The sequence below is a fragment of the Pleurodeles waltl genome, chromosome 4_1 (genome assembly GCF_031143425.1).
Source record: "Pleurodeles waltl isolate 20211129_DDA chromosome 4_1, aPleWal1.hap1.20221129, whole genome shotgun sequence".
Lineage (NCBI taxonomy): Eukaryota > Metazoa > Chordata > Amphibia > Caudata > Salamandridae > Pleurodeles > Pleurodeles waltl.
In genome coordinates this window covers 274,867,299-274,895,180 of record NC_090442.1, presented here as the reverse complement: position 1 = coordinate 274,895,180, position 27,882 = coordinate 274,867,299, and the positions used below count along the sequence as shown (strand labels likewise).

Sequence of the window (27,882 nt, the reverse complement as noted above, 5' to 3'; positions counted from 1 at the left end):
ACCATCCAGTCTCCTGATAGAACCTGAGCCAATGTCAACATTTTGAACTTCTCCTTTTTTAGGAAGACATTGAGGGACCGAAGATCTAATATAGGCCAAAGAACTTTGTCCTTTTTCGGAACCAGAAAGTAGCGGGAATAGCAACCACAACCTACTTCTGGCAACGGAACCCTCTCGATAGCTCCTGTGGCCAAAAGGGCTTGGACTTCCTCGAGGAGAAGCACCATATGATCCTCCGATATCTGATTGTATGATGTTGGCATGGCTGGAGGAGATGTCTCGAAGGGGAGAGAGTAGCCCTTTCGGACAATTTGGAGGACCCACCTGTCGTAGGTATGGATTGCCATTGGGCAAGTGATGGCGTATCCTGCCACCCACTGGCTCCTGATGTACCTGCGGACTAGGAAGGCTTGGAGGCTGAACAGGGGGCGGGGTGGACTGGGCGACCCGCTGGCTCCCTGATCCCCATGGGCGTGGGATCCTAAGTCTGTGGCCGCACAGGGGCTGTACAGTATGCGCGGGTCGGTGGCCAGGGGGAAAAGGACGGTGTTGGGTGCCCCTTCCGTAGCCACGAAAGGGGTGAAAGGCAGACTGCTGAGGTCTAGGAGCGGGTGCGAGGCCAAGGGACCAGACCGTGGCTCGGGAATCCTTAAAGCACTCGAGCGCCGAGTCTGCCTTGTCTCCGAAGAGACGTGTGTCATCAAAGGGCATGTCCATCAAGGATTGCTGGACATCCCCGGAAAATCCAGATGTTCTCAGACAGGGGTGGCGTCCCAATGCCACCGCTGATGCAACCAATCTGCTCAGAGAGTCGGTCGTATCCAGTACACAACGAATCACGAACTTAGCTGCATCCCTCCCATCTGTTAGGGCTTGGGAAAGGACAGCCCAGGCCTCCACCAGAATTGCAGGCAGCACTCGTGCAACCGTATCCCAGAGAGTATTTACAGGAGCCCCTGTGCTGGGTCTGGACCAAGTACCCAAAAGGACGTGTGTCAGTGCTTCATTAAAGGATAAAAGGGGCTCGGAAGAGGAAGACCCCGGCTGAAGCATGTCGGTTAGGATGTTAGGCCTAACCTCCACAGAAGGTAGCTCGAGGTCAAAGACCTCAGCCGCCCTTCTCACCATCATAGAATAAGAAGCACCCTCCTCCGTAGCCACGGTAGGAGGAGAGAGCATACCAGTGTCAGGGGAGGTGTCTAGACCATTGGCATCACCCAAATCCTGCACCCAGTCCATTTGGGGGTCAAGCTAGTATTCTAAAGGGTCCAGCGTCCCCTCCATACTCTCCCTGTATCCATACCCACAAGAATAAGGGTCTGGATCAACCCTGGGCCCAGGAGAGCCCATAGAGAACAGAATCAGCATTGATCGACGTCGTTCCAGCTCCGGGTTGTTGGGTATGAGGATGGGTTCAATGTCGATTGGGGTCCAACCTGGGAGCGTCAACGTCTGACCTGATGCCGGGGAAGGTTGCGTGGCATGACCGGGGTCAGGACGGATCTGCGATTGGATCCGGAGGGGCCCTCCGGAGCCGTGACCGAAGCCGACGGCTTTGAAACCGAGGGAGCCCCAACCGACTCACCTGTGCCCAAAGGCGCCGAAGGTGGGTCTGACTGCCCAAAAATGAGGCACATGGCCTCAAAAAATTCCTTAAGTTGGGTAGGTGTGGCTCCGGGGAAGTTGGGGAAAAGCGGAGCCGACCCAGAGGAAGGCTCCATTGACGGAGGCCTAGAGCGTCGACGCTCTTCCCGCGTCATATCATCCGATTGACGGGAAGTCGAAGAACACTTGTCCTTTTTCGATTACTTCTTTTTGTAACCCGAATGTCCAGATGACTTGGAGGATGAGGAGTGGTGATGACTCTGCAGCCGGTCTCGAGATCTTCCTCTTGAACGGGACTGTGAGCGCCGCAGAGTCGCGTGTCGGCCCGCCATGAGCTTTAGGGACCACTCCCTCAAAGCTTTCGGGTTCATGGCCCGACACTCGGAGCACATCTTCGGGTCGTGATCGTGCTTCAGGCACCAAAGACATACAAGGTAGGTGCGGATCTGTCACTGACATAGTTCAGTGACAGGAGTCGCAGGGCTTGAATCCAGTCTTGCGGGACAACCCTCAACGCATCTATGAAGTCATCAAAAATGTTGACAAAAGTGTTGACGTAGTAAAAAAATGACTGAGGTAGCTCTCTCCGGATCTGCGCGTTGGCTGGCGCGTAAAGAAAACAACTGATGTCAGCGCACCAGGGTGGCACCTATATATGACCACAACGTCATCATGGCGAGCACAACGCCAAAGACGCTAGCAGAGTCGACCGATGCCACCTGACAGCGCATAGTGGTACTGCTGGAAGAAAAATCTCCGGATTCAGTCTGATGTCTGGGGAAATTCAAAGGTAAGGAATCTGCAACTAGAAAACTCTATCAGATATGTAGGACACAACCAATGATCATAAGGGAATAAGCTGCAGGACCATGGGTCGATATAGCATTGGATATACTTGGTCCAGTGAGAATGAAGTCACATGATCAATATGTTATCGTCTGCATAGACATGTACTCAAAATGGCCTGAGATTAAAATAGTGAATTTGGTGGAATCTAAAGATGTTATATGCTTCCTGGAAGAGCTGTTTAAGAGGGAAAGTTTTCCTTCTTCTATCCTCACAGACAATGGAGTTCAACTAACCTCTGAGTTAGTGAAGATGTTTTTGAGAGACGGAGGTATCAAACCTAAAAAACCAGCATTCTACTATCTGGAATCTAATTGTGTTTTTGAACATGTTATCAAAGTCCTCAAAGAATGTTTACAGTTGTCTTCAATGCATGGTATGAGATGGGAAGAAGGGATTAGAAAAAAAGGTTTGTGAATATCAATTGACACCACATTCCAGCACATGGGTTTCGCATTTCCAGCTGTTCAGGGGTAGACTACCTAATTCTGAAGTTGCTCCTAAATGGGTACAGGAAAAAAGAAAAAATATAGATGATTCAGTAGAAGATATAGTGGGCTGGAGAAAAAAAGAAAGACTACAGAAAGAGAAGAGGAAAGCAATTTGTGATGCACGTAAAGCTGTGAAAAATACGTTAGTGAAGGTGGGAGACTGTATTAAAATCAAGCCTCCTAGAAAAGGAGGATTGTTGTCTAAATACAAAGGGTAATAAAATCACTTAAAAATGCAGTATAAACGAATTATCACAGGATCTGGAACCTTAATAGAGTTGCTAAGTGTGCTAATTTGCCCATAAGAGAGGGTCACTCAGAATTGAAAGTTGGACACAATGTCAATGTGAGACCTAAACGAAAGGTAATGAAACCAGCTCATCTAAGACTATGTGTAAGATATGATCTCAGAGCTTGTTGGTAACATCAGAACTTGTACGTGACAAAATATCAATTTGCATGTTGGAAAATGTTATAAACATTTTAGTGAAAACTCTTATAGTTTCACCTTCTACAACTGTTTAGTTTAAAGCATGTTTTACTTTTGTTGTTATGGTGTTGTTATGTTGGGTGAGGGAGGTGAAGTGGTATCTGTTAGAAATGGGGTCTTTGGTTGGCAGTCAGGTTACCCCCTGTCCAAGCAAGGACCCGCACTCTAGTCAGGATAAGTCACACACAATGCAAATTATCCTGTGCTCACCCTCTGGTAGCTTGGCACTGAGCAGTCAAGCTTAACTTAGAAGGCAATGTGTAAAGCAATTGTGCAATAAATCATGCAATAACACAGTATAGCACCACAGAAATACACCACACAGTGTTTAGAAAAATATAGAATATTTATCTGGATAAATGCATCAAGATTCAATAAGTACACGTTGAAATATCACTTCAGAGAATGCAAAAAAAAAAGTTTTTAGTCTTAAAAAGCAACAAGTGTCTCTTGCAAGCACAAAGTACCTGGTTTGCGTTCAAAATCTCTGCAAGGGGCCGCAGAGGAGGAGATGTGTGGAAAACAGGGAGGTGTGCGTCGATTTCTCCGGTGCACACAGGCGATGCGTCAATACGTTTTCATGCAGAGAAGGCTTTGCGTCGATTTCCGGTGTGAAGACTTGGATCCTCTTCGCGTTGCGGGGTACTCAGATGCCCCAGGGATAATGCAACGAAATCCTGAGTGTGCAGGACGAAGTCACAGGAGCTGATTCGATCCAGTGTACGATTCATGAAAAATTTCTGTCGCACGGCGGGCGCTGCATCGATTCTTCTTGCAGGAAGTTGGGCTGCGTCATTCCAGCTCGGCTTTGCGTCGATCCAGTGGGCAGTGCATCAAAGTTCCAGTCGCAATGCTGGCACTGCGTCGATCTCCCATCGGGGAGCCGGGCTGCATCGTTCTGGTTTGGCTTGCAGTGATTTTCTCACCACGATGCAGGCTGTGCGCCGTTTCTGGCAGGTTGTGCATTGAATTTTCGCCGCACAAAGAGTTCTTTGCAGGATGAAGTCTTTTTTGGTTCTGAGACTTCAAGGAACAGGAGGCAAGCTCTATCTCAGCAGAGCCAGAGGGCAGCAAGGTAGCAGCGCAACAGCAGGGCAGCAGCGCTTTGCAGAAAAGCAGTCAGGTGAGTCCTTTGGGCAGCCAGGGAGTTCCTCTTGGCAGGGTGCCGGGTCTGGTTCAGAGTTTCTTAACCAGTGGTATCTTGTCCAGAAGTGTCTGAGTTGGTAGGGTCAGAGGCCCTGTTTAAATACCCAAATGTGCCTTTGAAGTGGGGGAGACTTCAAAGAGTGGCTTAGAAGTGCACAAGGTCCCCTTTCAGTTCCATCCTGTCTGCCGGGGTCCCAGTAGGGGGTTTGGCAGTCCATTGTGTGAGGGCAGGCCACTGCCCCTTGACATGTAAGTGTCAGGCCCTCCACCCTCCCAGCCCAGGAAGACGGATTCAGTATGCAGATGTGTGCAGGTGTGACTGAGCATCCTGTGTTTGGGGTTGTCTGAGTGAAATGGACAAGGGAGCTGTCAAGTAACCCAGCCAGACGTGGAGTGGAAGGCACAGAGGGATTTAAGTCAGCAGGATTTTGTTTTACCATTCTGGCCATACTAAATATGACCTTGTTACTCCTTTTAGATCAGAACCTACCACTCAATCAGTATATGACGGTAGCTCCAATGTTAGCCTATGAAAGGAGCAGGCCTCACAGCAATTTAAAACAAATTTAGGAGTTTTACACTACCAGGACATATAAACTACACATGTATAAGTCCTGCTTTTTATTTACATAGCACCTTGGCGTATGGGTTACCTAGGGCCTACCTCAGGGGTGACTTATATGTAGAAAAATGGGAGTCTAAGGCTTGGCAAGTACTTTTCAAATGGCAAATCGAAGGTGCAGTGAAACTGCACACACAGGCCCTGCAATGGCAACCCTGAGGCATAGTTAAGGGTCTACTTTGGTGGGTTACACAATCAGTGCTGCAGGCCCACCAGTAGCATTTAATCTACAGACTCTGGACACATGTAGTGCACTTTACTGGGGACATTCAAGTAGATTAAATAAGCCAATTGGGTATTAACCAATGTCACCATGTTTTAAGGGAGAGAGCATATGCACTTTAGCACTGGTTAGCAGTGGTAAAGTGCACAGAGTCCTAAAACTAGCAAAAACAGTGTCCAAAAACTAGAGAGAGGCAGGCAAAGAGTTAGGGGTGACCACCCTAATGCTGTCAGGTCTAGCAGTATCTAAGGTAAAGAAGTTATTTGTAAGTTTCTGTTCCATCTGTTCTTAGTGTTGATTTGTAAATAGAATACTGAGACATCATTGGAATGTAGGGGTTGACATTTGGAGAAAACATTGTAGGATGTGACGGTGCTGATCTGCTGGCTGGGATGAAGTTTGTATTAACTGTTCAACTTGGAATAAATTATACTTCTCAATCACCTACGTGGAAGCTGATTATTTCAGACCCTCCTTCCATCTTGGTTCTAAGCAGCTTTTGCAAACATGCTTCTTGTTCAAAGTCCAATTACCTGGTTGTAGTGGATGGCACTGAGTTTTTGTTTTTTGGTGTTGTTACCAATTTGATAAGAGGCACATTTCACCACATAAGCTAGACCTTTGCAGTAATCAAATATGATATAATCAATTCTTGATACAAGTGTTGCTGAAGAGATGGATGCATCTCTCTTAGCTCTCCCCATCAAAACTTCATTGGGTGACAAATCAGTCTTTTTATTTAGAGTTATTCTAATACTCTTGAGAACAAGAGGAAGAGTATCACACCACTTAAGATTGTGGCAGCACACACTTTCGCCTTCATCTTTTCAACCAATCCTGATGATTGTGTATGATACCTACAATTGACATTATGTTCAATTTGAAGTGCAGTACATAGTAACCTTAGGTAGGCAACTGGCATATTGACACTTCCCTGAGTCAGACAGGCCTTCAGCCATTTAGAAAAGAAGACAGTCACAAGAAAAAATTTCAGCCAATTACAAGCAAGCATTTTAATGAAGTCTGCTTGAAGTCTAGTGAATTGGTCTTCTGATTTGCCTAAATGGTTTTTGACTACTGATGTTTTATTTCCCTGGTTATGTCTATGACATGCAATTCATCTCTGGCACAAATCTTCTGGTACATTTTTTAATTTTTTATTATACCAGTACTTTCTAAAAGCCCTGGTCATTGTATCCCTCCCTACGTGTGTATAGCTAGGTAGATAGTGGGCCATGGAGTGTTGGATTATATAATGATGATCAGGAGTATCCTACCAATCATTGAAACTTCTCTTACAACCAGCCATCATCGCCTCTTTCATTCATCTTCAGGCACTTCCACCTGGAGATCCCTCAATTTCCTTAATGTGGTCTGTACTGTATTCAACAAAAACAATTGACATCATCTGCATTCTCAGCAGTTCTTAAATTGGTTTCACATTGCTCTGATTTTTTCATTGGAATTTATTAATTGAATCTTACAGCTGCATTTTCAAGAGCATAGTATTTGGCCACTTATTCTACATATTTTTCCTATTGATACTATGTGATCACCAGCTTTTGGGTTATGCATTTGATCACTGATATTTCTTTAGGTTGCTGTAATGCCTATAAAAGATTATGAATGTAGGAACCACTCCTGATGGGAGTACCAGCAGACTGCATAAAGCCCCCTTGTGACCATAGCTGGCCAAATCACATACCACTCCAAATCCATACTGGCGGTCAGCATAAATTGTAACACTTAATTAATCTGATAGGCAACACACTCTTGTTAGAGCAATCAACTGTGCTAAAGTTACACGGGACAAGTAGGATGCTCCAATGAGTCTAGAAATAGAACACACTGCATAATCAGCTTTTAATGCTCCTTGACGATCTACCAGGCAAGCACCATCTACAAGATCAGATCAGCCATTTCAAAGGTGAAAATTTTTGATGTATGTTCTTGACTTGGTACAAATATCTGTCACATAAACACAATCATGGTCAGGGACCTCTCACAGGCAAGCAACATCTACAAACAAGGTCAGATTAGTCATTTCAAGGTAAACATATATGATGTCTGGTCTTGGCTTGGTACACATTTCTGTCACATAAACAAATCATGGTCAGTGACCTCTCACACTGTCGGAATCAGCAGCAGCATTGCAGGATTTAAGGTTTTGCAACTCTTGATTGAAATACTTTCAACCATTAATATTGGCAGCTCATATTTTGTGAGACAGCTGTTTATCAAATGTTGTGTTCCGGTGCGAGTCAATAAAATTTCAATTGACTAAGTCGTCAACACAATAAGTATAGGACCCATAACAATCCCTTCACTCAATTGCACTCCAAGGCAAACAGCTGCAAACACCTTCAGACAGCCAGGAAGAGCTCCAGCCATTGGACCCAATGTAGCAGAAAAGTAAGCAAGAGGTCTCATTGTGCCTCTGTTTTTGTATTGACATTGAAAGCAAACAGCCGTTCTTTTCTGACAAAAGAGACAACAGTCCTTCTTTCAATCAGGTAATCTGAGGGTGGCGCACTTCAAAGATTTTGTCTCAGTTCTTAGAAGGCCTTGATTAATTTGTCATCAAATGGTACCAAATTGCTGATATGCACTGTGAGTAAGCCTTATTAAGGGCTTTGCTGTTAGGGGAAATGTTTTGAATCTAATGTAGCCAACTATTCCCAGGAACATCCTTATCACCTCCTTCTGAGTAGTTGGAGGATTCCTCTTTTGGATAACAGAAATGCATTCTTTTGAGACTCTTCTTGCCTCATTTTCAATATGATGATTAGTATCACATCTTTTATAATAGTGCATCTTTGTGGGTGACTCCTTGTGACCATTTTTTTTAATGCAGTTTTATATAGTGCGATGTCGACACAAAGGTATTAGAGGACTTTACATGAGGAGCACTGGTTACATTACACAATGACACATTCTTTTTGATAGGCAGAGGAAGATTAAGTCATTGTCAGCAAGATGATTCAAGAGTGCAATTATATCTAGTTTGTAGCCTTCTTTTGTCTTTGGTGGCAATAATAGGTAATAAATATACTGCACTAAAACTGAGTTACAGGGTAACTGAATCCATTCCAAATCTTTCCTTAGGATCTGACTAAAAACTGAAGGACTTTCACTATACCCTGTGGGATTTAACAACAAAATCTGAACTTTATTTTGAAACTGAAATGCGAAACAATGTTGATGATGATCCAGCAGCGGAATGGAAAAAATGCTTCTTGTATGTTTATGCCTTCATACTGTTCTGCATCTGCAGGAATCTGAAACAATAGTACAGCAGACAATATTAGATTCAGTTTTCTAATGTCCTGCACTATTCTCTACTTACTACTCAACTTTTACTATCCATCACAGAAGAGTTGCAAGGTCTACCAAGCCCCTTCCATAGAATGTTTTGTTCAATCATTTTTCCTGTGACAAACTTAATTCCTTCTTCTGCTTCTCAGGAATGTTTGTATTACTGAATTCTGGGATGAATGGCATATGGTTTGACAATTAATTTTACTGGTTCTGCACTCTTTATCAGTCCTATTTCTTTTTTTGTAAAATCCCATACCTCTTCTTTGACAATATGTCTTAAATCAAGAGGTTATCTTTTATTTGAAATGGTACCAGATGAACTCTCAATTAATGTTTTAATGTACTTTAAAAACGTAATCTTCATCTTGGGTTTCAATTGCAATACCATTCAATGTGCAATAAATCACACACTTTTTTTCCAAAGCATACCTGCCAGGTAAATTAACAGAACTCAAATCCCACAATATGAACTTGTGACTATTTTCCATTGACCCTATTTAAACTTGGGCATCTGTAACCTGATTAAAAATCTGTTTTTGCTAATGCCTACAATTTGGACCTCTTTTTCCAGAGGGGGAGGTTTAGAACCTTTACGGAACAAACTTTAGGGTGGGTAGCGCCAGCATTGGTCAGATATGACACAGGTTAAGTATTCTTCTCACCATATTCATAAGTCCAGTCTGGTCTACCTCTAGGACTGCACCAAGCATGCAATCAATTTCCTCCCCTCTCAGGTAACATCACTGTGAGTTTGTCACTGGTGAAAACTGAGAAAAATAATGACTCAGAATAAATGGATTCTGTTTGTAACCTGCATTATATGGCACCTTGTTTCTTATGTTTTCCTGCATCACTGGAGCTATGGGCATATTCGTGTAGAACTGCCCTTGATTTTGGACATTCTGCATTTATGTCTATTGAGCTGAGGCACAGTTTAACATCTTGCAACATGTTAATTCAAGAAAATCCCCATTTATGTGAATGCTGCACCTGGCAAATCACACTGCCACTTTACAGACAGTTTTGACAATAATATCTTAATTACCAAAATGTAATGATGACAAATTCAAATCAATAATATGACAAGTACATCAGAATCACAGTAATCAAACCACCAACTGAATGAAGAATGAATAGTAGTGCATAACCAAAAATCTCACATGCAGTGTAGCAGCCTATTACTCAACACAAACTATTATCTCAGCTACACATTTCTCAATGACTCACTAACACCTTTAACACTCCTAACGTCAGGAATCATTCCACCCTACATTTTGCACAAAAGCACCACTGAAGTCTTGGCAACTCAGCAAATAATCCAAAAATGCACTTGAGAATGTAGATGGAAAACCAGACTGCGGACAGGGCAAAAAGCAGTCTCTTAAGCCACCTGTGATGCTGTGAACCATCTCTGCTATCACAAATTTGCGGGGGAGCTGTATCCCTAAACTCTTACACTTCAGAACCAAACCCACTAGCTGGGTAAATTGGGGGTAGTGTTAGCCTCCATTTCATGAGTAAATATTTATCAAAATAAGGTACAAATCAGCATATTAAAACAGTCACTAACAAAGGTCTGACTCAGTAAGTGAGTTCTATGGTGGGATTAGGACATTTATGAAGATGTATTAAATAATTCAAAAGATGCAATACAGATTAAGGAAATACAGAGGCTGCTGGGCTACATGAAGTCAATTGCCATAAATGTAATCAATGTAGAATTATATGGAACAGTGGCAAATCAGAAAAAAGACAAGTTCCAAGTGTGCCCCAAAATCAATAAGAAATCAGGCAGCATTCCTCGAGGATCAGGAAAACTTCTGGCTCATCGCCAAAGTTGAGGGCTTATATAGACATTTTCCCCATAGAACAGTATGAAAAGTGCAGCATCACCGTGGTGTGAGCAAATAAATACATTTTCAATAAATCAGAATCCAGAATTCAAACTGTTCATACACCATTACCATCTACACGCTAACCCAGCACATGATTTTTGATCCAGCCCTAATGTCCTCCAGAGGTTCCCCATAGAACAGTATAAGAAGTGCAGCATCACCGTGGTGTGAGCAAAGAAATACATTTTCAATAAATCAGAATTCAAACTGTTCATACACCATTGCCACCTACACGCTAACCCAGCACATGATTTTTGATCTAGCCCTAATATCCTCCAGAGGTCGCAGAACAAACTAGTTACATAATCAACAGTGAACCATCACAAATAAATGCAATACTGTGAGCAAGAGGAAGATCCTTGGTAAAATGCTACATTAGTGAGGACATGCTAGAGAGTCTTCTTCGAGAAAAGTGTCATTCAAAAATAAAAATGTCATGCTTGACTACATGCAGCAGAAGTAATAAACAGTGAATGTAAATGTACTGTAGCAGAAGTGAAGTAGCATCCATGTTGAACAAGATGGCGTTGAGGCCTAATAGAGACCTCGTTAGCATAAGCCACGAACGGCGAATAGAGAGTCCATTTCAAATATGTTTCAAAGACAAAAATGTCAATGTGCACATATGAATTCAAGTGTAGTTTACCTGTTCAGAACAATATTATTAATGCACACTCTTGGTTAATACATGAATGCTTTATCAAAGTGACTGCAAGAAAAATTGAAAAGCGCATTGTGCCGCCAAGTTTTGCAACAGGGCCACAATAACTAGCAATTCATCCTAGTTATCTTTTACAGGGTGAAGCAGAGTGGAGAGAAAAAGAGGGAGAGGAGGAAGAAATAATGCAAGATGAAGTCCTGCAAGCAGAAACTGATACTTGGCTGAAGCTGTTTCTAAGCAACTCACAAAATGCAAAAAAACAAATATACTTAGGTAAAGAAATGCAGAGAGCAATCACTTCACTTCACTTTCAGACCAGTACCTCATAAAAAAATCATAAGAGGTTCTTTGCCAGCGTTACACTGTAATCATATTACAACTTTAAAAAAAAGTTACATAAAAGAAGTTCAAATCTTCTGTTAAAAAAATTAAAAAGCCAAAAAAAGTTGAGATACAAATAAAAAGAACGGTTTAGTGTCAGACCCCATGAAAAAAGCATTAAAGGAAGGTTCCTTTTAAGAACGTAAAAAATAATAATAAAACCTATGTGACCATGTGTTGGTTGCTCACAGCAGGTTAGCTGGAGGGCCTGGTCTGTGGTAAACCCCTGCTGAGTCCAGTCAAAGGCCATATGATATGGGGATCGGCCGATCGCAGCAGGTTGCATGAAGAGTCTGGCCGGACTGACATCATCTATGACATTGCTATTGACATTAGTTAAAAAATCGGGCCCATGGACATATGCAGCAGAACTTGACTGTCTGCAGAGGTATAGACAAAAGCCATATGCTGTCAGGGTTGGCTGCCCACAAAGAGCTGGCTGCTGGGCCTCACTATAGGCCAGACCCTGGAGCTAATCCCAGCCATACAGGGCTAAAGGCCATGTTTAACAGGTGGTGGCTGCTCACAAATGTTTTGATGCAGGTCCTGACTCAAGGCTAACCATCACTGCACACACAGGTTGTGCTGAGCGGGGCTAGGCCTCCCATAGAGGACTGTGCATGGCTTGGCCTTATTGGAGCCTACCTGTTCAATCTCCAATACACAGATTAGAATTGTTACTTTTTCCTTGTGAACTTGTCTCTGTGATTTTTTTTTTTTTTTTTTTGTTGCATGAAGGATACTCGAAAAATTTTAACTTTGGATTTTGTATTCATTATTTTTAGGTGGCATTATTCAGTTTACTTCGGTTTTACAATATTTGAGGTGTAGATACCATGAGACAGAAGGGCCTGATTACAAGTTCAGGAGTTTTTTTTATTGTTCATGAAAAATAACTATACCACGGGTACCTTATTTATCAGGTGACCTGGTTGAGCAATTTAACGCAACATGTCATTATTGGATGCATTAAATAACACTTAACTTGTAATTCCAACCCATGCATTAACAAAGGTTTACGCCAGGTCGGAAAAAACACGTTTGTGTAGTTTTCGCAGCAGCATGATACACACTGTTTACAAACACGTCAATGACTATGAGATACATTACTTACAAACGAAATACACAGATACTTGTCCCTTATGCTATAGTCAGCCATGCAATCTGACCGCATTAGCAAGAAGTTTGGCTTACTGTGACATACCACATTTTCCGTCTTGCAGCATTTGACCTGTACTGCAGGTCACGTGATTTTCAGAGGCCTTTGCTGTTTTCTGAGTAACGTCGTAGTCCGTCCCAGACAACTGAATATAAAATTGCTGCTTGTTGATAGACTTCCTCATAGTTTTAATTGCATTTTGCAGCCTTTGTTCCATCCCTTTTCGCACACAGTCCAGATTACAGATTTCTAGTTAGTAAATTAGAAAAGACCGGAGTTGAGAAAGGGCTGTTATGTTTTGTGCCTATATATTTACATGTATCTTTGTATGTATCATTTACTGTCACATGATTGCCGCGTCAAGCACATCAATAAGTGATCATTTATTGAATGTAAACAGTGGGATTTGAGTCAGCGACTTTAGGCACTGCTCACAGATCTCGGTGACATGAGAAGGTAGCTTCAGTTGCACTTCAAGAAATACTATTAACTAATGCCTAAAATTAAATAAGAAATATAGGAACCTGCGAATCTAAAATGGCACATTATATTATCATTATGTGTAGTGTTGCAACCCTTACAAGAACATTCCTAGTTTCTCTATTCACGGGTAACTGAAGTTTGGATTACACAATGATATCCCTGCTGTATAAAATATGTTTCCTTTGACTGGCATAGACTGAATTCCAAATGTGGTCCCGATTTCTTATCAATGAAGGAGTGAATTATCTTTTAATGTGTATTAATCTTATAATCTGAAACCACAGCAAACAACAGAAATGAACAACGAATACACATTTCATTTAAACAAAACACGTCTACAAATTAAAAACATTGTAAACCAAACATCATGTTTATTATGAATCGTTTTAATGCATCAGTAGTGCTGCATTTGTCAACACATGATACATAAATTCGACAAAGCAACTAGACAACTGAGCATCATTTTCCCTCATGCAATATAACATGTTCTTACTAAAACAAATATCAAATCACACTAAATACTTTATTTTACAAAAATCAAAAACTGAATAACAACAAACAATTCGCATTAGAGATTCAACTCACTGTTCACAAAATCTATAGTTGTGGCTTGAACTTTGTGTTTTCCATTTCTGATGAAAAAGACTAAAACGCAAACTTATAAGCTTTTACTTCACAGTCATATTAAATACAGTTGTGATATATAGTTGTAGTTTACATTGCATACAGGGACCTAAGATTACAGAATTATTTTCCCTGAAGAAAATTTAGGATCATTTTCAAAAGACCTTGCTTGAAAACGTTTATTTAATTTATTCCTAAATAGCAGATACAAGATGTCAGAATCCATTACATCCTATAAATGTTTACAATCATTTTTAAAAATTGGCTCCACATTAAATCTTTGCTGGATTCCCTTTCACCATTTTTTAAATTAGACCAAATATGCCCAATATTATCATCTAGTCCAAGGGTATCATTAATAAAATCAATTTCCGGGCTTCTGTGTGATTGTACAGAAGAAAACAGTACTCTGAAAAATTATCTATGAAGATAACATAGCACTAAATCAAAAAATCTATTTATGTTACCTGATAATTGCTCATTGCCATTAGATAAGACGGGCATACATTTAACACTCACTTCAAGGAGTGAGTGCCAAGAGAGACATTACAACTTCTTTATTAATTTATTTATAGCACACCATATGGTGTTTAGATTTGTTTTATTGAGGCTAAATGTAATTTATTTACACCTTTGTTCTTCAAATCAAAACACATATTTAGCTACTACTATCATTCGTTCGTCCATAATCCAAGGACACGTTTGAAAGGGAATGTGGTGTCACCTAGTGAAAAAACAGAAGACAATGACTTGGAAGTACCGTGCAAAATAAAGGCAAGCGATGTGAGCGCTCACATGGGAACTGTTTGTGGAACAAAAAGAGGGAGGAAGGTGCAGTGAGGTGGGGAGAGAAGTGGAAGGATAATAGAGCAGAGTCAGAGAAGATGACGTGGGAAAAGAGAGAGTACACAGAGTCTGAAGCCTCAAAAGAATGAATCTGGGGCAGACCATCACGAGGAAGAGAACACAGGGAAGGAAGTTGGCATGAGGCAGATAAATAATGACAACGTAGAGAGTGGATCCATAGAGTCTAAGCAGCAGAGAACCACAAACTAATTCTGGTACCGACATCAGAGGGACAATGCAGGTCCAGAGCAGCCTCAGAGAGCAAGCACAGCATCGGAAAAGGCAGTTCTACTGAGCATTCAGCTTCAGGATAAGGAGCTGCAACTTTCTTCAGCCATGGTTCTTCCTCAGAGCTGTTCAGGTATGTGATTGGGCCTCAGTGGAGCGATTGCAGGAAAGGCGGTTTTCCAGATCCTTTTGGGGATGAAGTTTGAGGGTGGGGATTATGGTTGCGGGGGGAGGAGCAATTCCAGGTTAACAGGAAAAATACAGAGAATCTTCTGGTGCACTGGTGGTGGGGAAAAAGGATGAGTGTTAAGGTAGTCAAAGTAACAGAGTTACACCCTGGGTAGTTTATTTGTGTTGTATTTGAGCAATTCCATAGAAAGAATCATTATGCCTGAAGTAGACGGAGGAGGGCAAGCTGGAAGGAAATCACTCTTTAAAAAGAAATGGACCCATTTATTTTGTGGGACAAGGAGACAAATGGCTAAACTTTTGTGACACTTCTTTTGAGAAATAAAGAAGTAAGTTAATATCCCACGGGTATCTGAAGACATTGACTTTAGACATGAAGAATCTGTATTATATCTCAAACTACTGCATTTGTGTTTTCAACCTCAATCACCAGAAATTGTGCTTACAGTTTTTTTCCAGGCATTGACAAAGGCCATATGCTGTGGGGGTTGATTGCCCACAAATAATAGATAATAGTGGATAGTAATATATTGTAATAATGCAATATCATTGCAAACTGTTGGGTTTGTGAATCCAGGCCCCCAAGTTTCAGTGAACAAGACCTGCATTTTAGACGTTTCCCAAAATCTATCTTAAATCCACCATTTAGGAGATTGAACAATAATGTGACCAGCACAACTGCTGCTTTAATCCTCTATTTGTATAGAATATTTGGGCACTATAGAGTTACCTCCTGCCTTAACACACACCTAAGTATCTTTAAACAAATGTATAATAGATCTTGGTAGTAGCAAGGGATGTCCCAACCATTTACTTTTTACCATAAACAAGTTCTGCAGGTGTTGTTAATAGTGTACTCTAAAGCTGCTAGTTTCTGTTCTAAAACTGGTTTGATACCATATTAGCAATTTGTTTTTAGAGACCCAAACAGTTTGGTGCATTAGTAACCGACCTCCATAAAATTCTGCACCAACACCCTGTATTGCTATGAGATGGTAATTATGAGGGACCAGCATTGAGTCTCATGAAAGGGGTGTAAAATAGAACCCTTCCAAAAGCCTGAAATGATGGCTGTTATATGGCTATAATTGAAAAGAGGTCAAAGCCAGGATGCCCAAAATTCAGGGTCATGTTTGAAAATTGCACAGGGCACTCTATTGGATCATGGAGTCATATATGATTTCCTTTGTTTTATTACATTACTCACTTTAATGCTAAATGTAAATTTACCTCAGTGCAGGTGAGTATTATCTCAGTAGTAAGGATGACTGGATTAGATGCTACATAAAGAGATTCAATGTAATAATCAATATCACAGGAGAAATAAAATTCCCAGATTTTATGAAATGCAATTCTAGTTTATTTATGAAATTCTAGAATTTCCTGGAATCACAGGATTATCAAACTACATTAAAAAATCAGTAAATTATCCATACATGATTATTTTTGCTTTCCACAACACCACTTTTGTTTTTTAGAATAATAAGTGTAATGCAACACTGCTATGACATAAAAGTGTATATCTAACTGGCATTTCTGCTGGGAACTGGCTAGTCAGTTTCATGTTCGAGTATAGAGCCTAACCTTTCTTTTCATTGGAATTCCATAAAAGCAAAGGATATAGCCCAATGTAAATCTTGTTCAATGAGCCAAAGCTACCATCCATTAAACTGAGGTTGAATTCTCCACTCAGCAATACAGGTGGTTTAACATATTTCTGTGAGAAATGGGGATTAGAGCATAAAATGTACTTCTTTGTAGACAATATTCTTTTGTCAATAACAGATCTGGTGAATCCAATAGAACAGTGATGACATTAATGGAACAATATAAAGGGGTCTCTAGATTTAAAACTGGCAACTCATATCTGAGGTGCTGGGGATTAAAATAGATAATCAAGTTAGAAGAGGAATATATTATGGGGGTCATTTTGACCCCGGCAGTCGGTGGTAATGTGGTGGTGGTACCGCCAACAGGCTGGCGGTACATACTGCCACATTATGACATTGGCGGGTTGGCTGAAGCCAACCTGCCAATGTACCACTCCAGCCGCCATGGCGGTAGCACCTGCCGGGCTGGAGATAAGACCATGGCGGTGGGCCCTATCAGTGACAGGGAATTTATTCCCTGTCACTGATAGGAGGCCCTCTGCTCCCAACAACTCTCCAGCTCCCCTCCATCCACACTCCCCCCTTCCAATCATCCACCCCAATCACACACGCAGACACATACCACGCATACCCACACCCATTCACAAAGGCATACATGTATGCATCCATTCATTCATGCACACATCCGCACCACATTCACACTGACACACAGACACACATTAACATATTCATACTTACATGCATTCTCACACATGCATACACGCACACAAACAACACCACACATACATTTGCATTCACGCACACACACACACACAAAAACACAACCCCCCCCTGTCGGAAACCCAATTTAGCTGTATCCAGGGGGTCTTCCGGCAGGGGACCGGACTGGGCATTGCTACCGCCAGCAGTGCCCACCTGCAAAATATGCCAGGCCGTATTATTTTTCATAATACGGCTGGTGGCAGTCTACTGGCGTGGCGCTGATGGTGGTAGCAGCGCCACCTTAACACCATCCACCAGCATGGCCACAGCCAGATTTCCACCCTTCCTGTGGCAGAAATCCAGCTGTGGTCATTATTTGGCTGATGGATGTTGGCTGCGGAGACTGTCTTTTGGGGGCCGTCGCCGCAGCGGTAGCCAGTACTTACCGCCAAAGCCATAATGTAGGCCAATATCTTTCCATTTAAATGGGCTAAAAAAGCAATTCGGTACCTGCGAGTGCCGATCACGCCAAAATTACAGGAGTTGTACAAACTGAATATTATTTCTTTCTTTATCAAAGTAAAGGACGACCAAATAAGATAAACCACACTATTTATTTCTTGGATAGGTAGAAGGACTGGCTTAAAATTGAATATTCTCCCCTGATTACTGTATTTCATTCTGGGTCTGCATGTATGAAATATGGGGCTCACTGTCTAGATTCCCCCAGATCATAACGTTTTCATCCCTATTTACTCTGACAATGAGTAATCTAGAATTCACCACTGTCCTAGTCACCACACAATGCACAGCATGACAGCAGGACGATTGCACCATGTTAAGAGAACTCTTTCCAGGACTCAATACTAAGGGCCTCATTACGAGGCTGCCGGTCGGGACCGCCACTGCTGTGGTGGTCCGACTGCCACATTGGGACCCTGGCAGTCAGACTGCCAGGGTTCCACCATCTCCGCTGGGGTTGGTGATCCCGATGGACTGTCGGTGGCAGAGATTGTCATCTGCCAGGGCAGTGCTGCCTGCAGTGCTGCCCTGCGGATTATAACCTCGTTCTCCGCCAGCCCTTTTGTGGCAGTTTTACTGCCACGAAAAGGCTTGGAGAGAACAGGTGCACTAGGCATGGGCAGTGCAGGTGTCCCTCGGCCCAGCACCATTGCAATGCCTTGCAGACTTTGAACATTGCCAGGGTGCTGGTGCACCCTGTAGATTACAGCATTGCAGCCGACTTGATTATGAGCCAGAGACAATGCTGCAGCCTGTTTCCCGCTAGGAGGAAACAGAGGTTTCCACCCGTCCGCCGGCCTAGCGGGAAACTACTAAAATGTCCGGCGGGGTGGTCGCCACGAAGGCGACAGCCACCCTGTTGGGAGTTTGACAGATGGGCTTTCCTGTCCGTCAAACTCATAATCAGCCCCTAAATCATTTAATCATTGTAAATCAGACTTTATAGTCGCAGAGAATGAAAGATTATGTTATCGTCAATTGGAACTCAGGGCCCTACATCCTCTAAACAAAGCAGCAGGAAGCATAAACTTAAAACCAAATAGACTACTTCCAGGAAGAGTCACCGACCGTGAAATGTTAGCAGCCACTAACAGTACTCACATTGAATCAGTCTCCTGAAAAGTCGGAGTAATAATAACCACTAACAATGAGGTTGTGATGATAGGTCCTTATGACAGAGTCTGCTGAGCAGCTGCACAAGTATATTCTCTTGGGAAAGGGTGTTGGAGTTGAGAGGAGGGTTTTTAGGGTTAAAAGCAAATCTTGATTTGCAGATATTTCTGTATTTTGCCCTTTGAAAACTGATAAAATGTTTTGAAACATATTTCTGTAAAAACGTATGATTTCAATTAGAGCTTCTAATAACCCTCTTCTACATTTATCATTTAGACTCATCTGAATATTAAATACACACATTATATAACTATTTTTGAAGCCTCCATTTGTCACTATGAATTTAATTACTATTTATTATTAATTGTTGAATTTTACATGGTAATCTTGATGAAATATATATCTGGAAACCGCTAATCTGTCTACTACTTCTATGTAATATCTGAGCAGGAATATTGTAGGAAGCTGCCTCTGTATATACTATATCAAAGTGAGATCTAGTGTGTACAGAGTCCAGGGGTTCTCCAGAGACTAAAGTAGATAATACTAATGCTCTTTTATGTGGTAGTGTGGTGAAGCAGTTAGGCTTATCAGAGGGTAGTGCAAAGCATTTGTTGTACACACACAGACAATAGAAGAAGCACACACTCAATGACTTAACCCCAGAGAAATGGTTTTTATATAGAAAAATTCATATTTTCTTAACTTATGTTTAGAACCACAAGATTCAAGTTGCAGGAAAGTACCTCAATAGATTTATATTTCACACATGTATCAACAGTACTTTATTTGAAATTGTTAAGTAATACAGTTTTTGAAATATTGGCAATAATCTGTTTTAAAAATGGACACAGTGCAAATTTCAGAAACAGTTCCTGGGGGGGTGGAAGAAAAGTTGAATTGTTTTACAGGTAAGTACAACACTTACAGTTCCAGTCTCTGGGTTTTAGGAAGTCCACCGGTCGGGGTTCAAGTTAACCAGAAAACTCCAACCACCAGCAACACAGGGCAGGCCGGGTGCAGAGGTCAAAGGTGAGCAAAGAAAGTGGGCTCCTAAGGAGACAGGGGGTACTTGGAATCAGGCCTGCTTGCAGGTAAGTACCTGCGGCTCGTAGGGCAGACCAGGGAGGTTTAGAGGAGCACTGGAGAGCCACAAGCATGGACCAAACACACACCCTCAGCAGCACAGGTGCGGCCAGGTGCAGGGTGCAAACAGGACGTCGGGCTCCCAACGCTGGTCTACGAAGGGATCCCATGGGTCACTCAGAGGCTGCAGGGAAGGTCCAGGGGGTCGTCTCAGGTAGACCACAGGCTGGACAGGGAGGAGGGCCACCTGCCTGAACGTTGCTGCACCGGAAGTCGGGTTCTCCAAGGCCTGGGAGCTGCTGGTGCCATGTGTCTTTAGGCGTTGGAAATCTTCGTCTGGAGCTTCGCGGTCAGGGGGGTCCTTGGGATTCCCTCTGCAGGTATCATCGTGGAGGGGTTGAGCTGTCAACCCAGGGTGGGCACTTGCTCAGCACCGCCTGGGGATCTTCTCTAGCTGGTTGGGCCATCTGAACACGGGCTGTAGGCATCAGGTGCAGAGTGGTTAGGACTCACACATTCGGAATGAGGTGGGAGTCCTTAGTCATTGGTTTTCTTCTTGGACAGGGCCGGTGTCCACAGGAGTTCTTGGTCATTTTAGATGCACGACAGTTCTCTGGAGCTTGGCAGAGGTTGCTGGTCCTGCTGAATGCATCAATGTTCTTTTGCTGGCTCTTTGAAGCAGCAGACAGGCCGGTAGGGCTGGGGCCAAATCATCTTCCTCCTTCTCTGCTGGGGGTTTCAGCTATGCAGTCCTTCTTCTTGTTAGGTCACCAGGAATATGGTGAGATGGGTTCAGGGAGGCCCTTAAATCCTAGATTTAGGGGTGTTTTAGGGTTCAGAGGGCAGTAGCCAATTGCCCTCCTTGTGCCCACTCCCTTTGGGGAGGGGCGCACAAACCTAATCCTATTGGTCCCTGCCCTCCAAACCAATATGGAGGATTCTGAGGGAGTAGGTCCCCTCAGGTCTGGACACCTTAGGGGTGGTCCTGGTTGGGGTGGTCACTCCTCCCTGTTTCCCCTATTTTTCCTGCCAGACTTGCCGCCAAAAGTGGGGCTTTGTCCGGGGGGAGGGCAGCTCCACTAGCTGGAGTTTCCTGGGGCACTGTAATCTGAGGCTCACCGCCAGGTGTTACAGTTCCTGTAGGAGGGAGGTGTGAAGCACCTCCATGCAGGACAGGCTTTGTTTCTGACCACAGAGTGCAAAAAGGCTCTCAACCCATGTGGTCATAAACTTTTCTGAAAGTGGCAGGCTGGCACAGACCGGTCAGTCCTACTCTAGCAGTTTGGCTAACATACAGGGGGCATCTCTAAGATGCCCCCTGTGTGCATTTTTCAAAACATTCCACACTGCCATGAGTGTGGGTTTATTGTACCTAGAAGTTTGATACCAAACTTCCCAGTATTCAATGAAGCCAATATGGAGCTGTGGAGTTCGTAATGACAAACTCCCAGACCATATACTCAATATGGCTACAGAACACTTACAATGTCTAAGAATGGACTTAGACACGGTAGGGGCATATTGCTCATGCAGGTATTCCCACATCTGTGGTATGGTGCACCTTGCCTTAGGGCTGTAAGGCCTGCTAGAGGGGTGATTTACCTATGCCACAGGCAGTGGTTTGTGGACATGACACCCTGAGAGGGGTGCCATGTCTACTTTGCCTTTTTCTCCCCACCAGCACACACAAGCTGAAAGGCAGTGTACATGTGCTTGGTGAGGGTTCCCTAGGATGGCAAAATACATGCTGCAGTCCTTGGGGACCTTTACTAGCCACAGGGCCCTTAGTACCATGGGTACCTTTTACAAGGGACTTAAATGTGTGCCAAGGTTGTGCAAATTGTGGAAACAAAGGTCAAGATTTTGGGAAAGAACACTGGTGCTGAGGCCTAGTTAGCAGGATCCCAGCACACTTCCAATCAAAGTTGGCATCAACACTAGGCACAAAGAGGGGGGATAACCATGCCAACAGTGGCACTTTCCTACAAACATGTTATTAACTACAATAAGGAAGAAGTAACTCTTCAACTGTTTAAGGTTCCTGAATACACATAACTTCATTTGAGTAAATTAAATTCATTATTATTATCTTATCAGTGACTACTCTGTAACTATAAATTAATTAAATTCAGGACTAGTTTTATTTTCGAACTTGTATCTAGCAAAATCCATGTTGTATTACAAGGGCTTACCTACTACACTGATGTGATATCCTATCACCTCCTACACTATTTGTCCATGTCATTTTATCAAGTCATGGTAACCTTTTCTTTCACATTGGGACAATAACTTTCAGGACCCGTTACTAATGTTACAACTGGATTATTAATTTCCATAATCCTATCACAATCCATATTTGTTTGCAAAATAAAAGAGTTACTGCCGTCCTCAACTTTAGATATATCAGTTCACCAAACTGGAAAAAATCCTTGTGCAACAATATCAGATTTACATATTGAGGTTTTGTCGAACTAACAATTGGTGATCGATTTATCTCATCATGTTTAGGTGGTTGAAAACCATAATTAACATTTCCCAAAGTACCCATGTCCTCAAACCAGGGTGGATTTTAAAGTTGAATGATATTACTCCTACTGAAAACATCAAATGAGCCCCTGGAAATATAAATAGTTTTCAAAATACACTACTGGTGAATTTTATTTACTGATAGCCCCTCACACTGCCTTAAGCCTGCATAGATGGACATTTGTTGATTAATTAATTAAATTAGGTGTCATTTCAAAATATTTTTGAAAACTGGAAAAAATGTCATTTGAAGTACAAATGCAAACTGTAGTACCAACAGCTTTTCATCGAAATAACATTGCGGACTACACAGACAAAATTTACAAAATTATTGAAAAAGCACCATTCACTTGCATTAGAGAACATTTTGTCTGTGCACTCTATATGTGATGTCAACTCAACAGCAAGGGGGTTCGCCAGTGGTATAGTAATGCTCATATTTCAAAGGCTGTCTGAAGCTGATTTCTAACATTTTTGGAAGCTTTTCTCATCTGCTGGCTTATGGTCTCTTTTTTGGAACCCCTTTTAAATACAAAACCATATTTTTCAGTTGGAACTTAAGAGTCTATTCCATTGATAGAATTTAGTAATATGGACTAATCATGTAAGATACTATCCTCCTTTTTTATTGACTTAAGCTTGTGTTCGAATGTGGGAAATAAATTGTTTTAATCTGTGATTAGGTGCTTCACAAATTAAACAGCTTTTTTGCACTTGTTCAATTTATTAAGTACTTTACTATCCTATTTTAACAAATAAAAAGGTTAATCCACCCTTGTTGAGATCACCTGCAATATTACAACCACATGCGATCAAATCATTATTTTTCTTACAACCAACATGTGTCTCTGCAATCATTATTACACCTGAGATCAATTTGCCAATTTGTTTATTTTTTTTTGTATTTAATCCTAAATCAAGCAATAATTTATCTTGATTCAATTTTAAATCATCTATAAACAATTTGAATATTCTTGGTAAGGAACATATTGCAATATAATTTGCAAGGATCTTTAATTATTATAGATTCACAATAACAGTGAGCACATAACATTGTTGTTTCCTTCTGTGCTCGAGAAATTAACAAGGTAAATTTATTTAACCTCGAATCAATCACTCCTATATAGGATGCTTTACTTTTCAACAGATAAGTCTGGATTTCCATTTACTAACCTGGAAAGTTAATGAAGATGACATGGAATTTAGTACAGACACTGGTAAAGCTATAGAATTTCTTGTAAATCATCCTTCTTAGGGTGTTCAATATGTACAGAACCATGGACTCCCACCAGGCATCTTGCTGGACCTTCATTTGTTGTTTAGCTCATGATCAATTATCAGTATGCCAGAGATAAGTGCAAGCTAATGTTAAACGCATTAGCATTAGATGGTGTATTAATAAACGTATTAGCAAGATTTTTCTCCATATTAGGTGGTAGGTTAGAACTAATTTGTGACAAAAACATTGTTGGGGCAATATATGTGTTTCCCATGAGGTTATTAATCTTTTCACTACCTGGATATATGACAGGATGCCACTAAGGTCTATGAAAACAACTCATTTATAATAATGTGCTTGTACTTGGTCATAGCACACTGAGTAAGTGGTCATTGGGGGATTTCTGTCTGTCTTCAGAGTAATTATTGTTTTCTTTGTAGTTTTAATTGTGTTATTTTACCTTATGTAGTAACTGATACTTAACTTATACAGAGCCCAAAAGGATAAGTAGTTCCTTCAATAAAGCCTATTTTTAGATAATGCACCTAGTACAGTCGTCGAGATGGCTGCATGCTTCAAGACCTAAGCACATGTCATCATTGTGCCACTGTTGCACCCCTTCAGAGTTTGCAATCCTTAAAATCCCACTCTTGGTCAATCCCAGCACCCCTCACTTCCTGTGAATCACCCTCAGTAGCAGATCTTCATCACACTGTTGCTTAGCTTCCCAGCAACAACAGACTTGCATTATGAGGCACAGAATGAAGTGCTAAATGCAAGTTAAACAGTACATTTGATATAAATCAATAAAAAATACAGTTTGCCGGCTCTGGCATTTGCTTTTCTTAAAAAGCTAGTCTTGGCCAAGCACAGCATGTCTCACTCACAGGGCACCACCATTAAAACGATGTCTTCACTACCTTGCTACTTAGCTTCTCAGAAACAGAGGATCTACAATGTAAGGCACAGAATAAAATGCAAGTTTGCATCACTCCAATATTTTTTCCCTTAAAAAGTCAGTCGTGGTTAAAAACAACACATCTCACTCACTGTGCACCACCCTCAATAAGGAAACCTATCTGTCTCACTGCTTATCTGCTTGGTAGCAGAGGACATATGACGTGAGGCACAGAATAATGTACTTTTGATAGAAACAAATGAAAAATACAGTTACATATGCAGTAACCACACTTTAATTTAGAACCACTAAACTAATAGATTTCTTTAGAGCTGCAGTCCTCATTAGATTGAAATAAATGCTAGTCTACTACCTTGTTTTCCACCAATAAACGTAAACTAACTCTGTAAATTCACTAGGACGGATCACATATGGTCTCAGATATAAGCAGGACACATGCTTAGGCAGAGCATGAGATTTACTTTCAATAACATTTTACTTTAAAAACCTAAATACAGCCAGGAAAGCTGGAAGGGCTCACATTCCCTGCCCCCAAGCAAAAAGTGAGCTTTGAAAAATGAGTCTAAGAACAAAATGGTGAATGAACTACAAAAACAACAATGAAACACTGAGGTGGTTATTCTGAGTTTGGCGGTAACCTGACCGCCACACCGGCAGCGGCGTTGTGCCATATAATGAGTAAGGCGGTGAACCCAACGCAATACAGACAACTGACCACCAGTACCGCCACCACCAATGAGCAGCACCAGCGGCGGTAGGCAACTTCAGGCTGGTGGAAACCTATGTGCCACCCACCACATTACAAGTCACCACACCGCCAGGATATTTGTGGCGGGCTGGCTGCAATGAAAATCCTGGCGTAAACAGAAAATACAAAAGGAGACATCCACCTCCAAGCACAGAGAAGCGTCCGTGGCTGCCATGGCAAACAAACTTGATGGTCCTCCCAGCGTTGTATCTTGCCATACACCTTCCGGGCCAGTGACAATGGCGAAGACGACAACCGTAAGTACACCTAGCACAGAGTGTAGGAAATGGCAGTGATATACAGACACACACATATAACCACATTCCCGGCATGGGCAGCGAATGCCACACACACACATGCATACAAACGTACCGTAACAGCACACACATCCACACACACACAAAATACGTCAAAGCCAAGTACCCAATACACACACAAAGCCAAGCAGATAGGTGCCAAACATAAAGCATAACACACACAAACACAGTCATATCCATACAATCCCACAAGCAAGCAGTCAGACACATAACAACATGCACAGGGCACAATCTATATACCCTGCGCATGCAACAACACAGGCACAACCCATATACAGACCACACACACTGTTGCACACAGATGTCACACCACCATGTAGAATGAAACCAGGACAAGCATCTCAACTTGCCAAGTACAGCAATGTGAGCAGAGGTATTTGTAACAATGTAGTACAAAAAAGCATAAACACAAAAAGTGCCAAATGGCAAGTTCAATGTCTGGTAATACAGGACACATTGTCCAGATATCATGGCCCCAACTTGACTCCTGACAGCAAACAGGCCTCCATGGCATAGGGATATCAATGGGACAGGCAGGCACCTCAGGGTTTTGGGGGTGGTGGCTTTGATTTGGAAGGGGCATGTCTCAGTTTGGGCTTGGGAAGGGGGACTTTGGCTCTGGGAGGGGTGGATCTTTTGCTGGGTGGAGGAGCAGGGGAAACACCAAAGGGGGCACCCGAGGAATGGGAGGTGGAAGGGCCTGGGAAGGGCAGGGGGACACGACGTTCAGGGGTAACACGGGGAGGAAGGGGAGTAGGGAAGAGGTCAAGGGTGGCAAGGAAGACTGTTTTAGGTACACAGGGGCGATCACATGATTGAGGGTTGGGAGTGGAGGCAGAGGGAGTGCTCGTCTGATGTGTTGGTGTACTGTACATGGATGCTGGTGTGTGCACTGTGTGCAATTCTGTGGTGGTGAATGGTGGGTGGGTGAGTGGGTGCGTGTGCATTAATTGGAAAGAGGGATGTAGAGATGCAGGGAGAGGGAATGGGAGAGGAGTGAGTGAATGGTGGTGTGGTGTGTGCAAGTGAGGTGGATGTGGTACAGGTGGCACAGAAGGTAGTCATGGTGAGTGCAGATGTGGTGTGTGGGGTGGGTGTCTGTGAGTCTGCTGTAGTGGTGATTGAGGGTATGACAGGAATGCCAGAAGGACCAGTGTGTGATGATGCAATGCTGGCAGGTGTGAGTGGTGATGTGACTGTAAGGTGATGGGGGAAGTGTCTATTGTTGTGTATGCAGATGTGTGCTGTGTGTGTGCATGCCTGTGGGTTTGTTTGTGATGCTTATATCTGTCTTTGCGCACCTTGCCTGTTGTAGTGGGTGTATGCTGGTCTGTATGTGTGCCATGGACGGGTGTAGGGAGAGGGGTTGTGGATTGGGAACAGGTAGCTGGAGGGGGGACGGAAGATGAAGAGACACTGGCTGACATCAACGAGCAGGCCAGGGACTGAAATGATCTCTGTAAGCCAGACAAGGCACCGTGAATGCCTTTCAGGAACGCATTGGCCTGCTGCATCTGGAATGCCAGTCCCTGGATGGCATTTACAGTGGTTGTCTGCCCCACAGAGATGGACCTCAGGAGGTCAATAGCCTTCTTAGTGAGGGCAGGGGCAGAGGTGCCTGCGGCAAAGGAGACACCCACCCTCCTGGGTGAGCGTGCAAGGGCAACTGGGTGGGGAGCTACAGGGAGGGCGGTGCTGGTAAGGGGAGTGGAAGACAAGGATGGTGCTGGGGTGGTTCCAGAGGGATCCACCACCACCAGGGAGCCGCCATTGGAGGAGGAATCAGAATCTGATGTGGTGGTTGCTCCAGTCTCCCTCGTGTTCCTCCTCTCACCAGCCCTGTCCCACTGGTACCCTCGACTTTGCTGGTGCCAGCCTCCTGGGTCCTGTGGGCTGCTGCATCCCCACTCGTT

General features: G+C 42.8%; 1 protein-coding gene across 2 annotated transcripts in view; it reads right to left on the bottom strand.

Annotated features, from left to right (window-relative positions):
• SCUBE1 (signal peptide, CUB domain and EGF like domain containing 1) overlaps positions 1 to 27,882 on the bottom strand; it is a 2,009,692-nt gene that overhangs the window by 495,556 nt on the left and 1,486,254 nt on the right. For both annotated transcript variants that reach the window (XM_069228295.1, XM_069228296.1), the window contains one exon: positions 12,883 to 13,086. In XM_069228295.1, the coding sequence (XP_069084396.1) occupies positions 12,883 to 13,086 (204 nt within the window). The remainder of the gene's footprint in view (positions 1 to 12,882; positions 13,087 to 27,882) is intronic.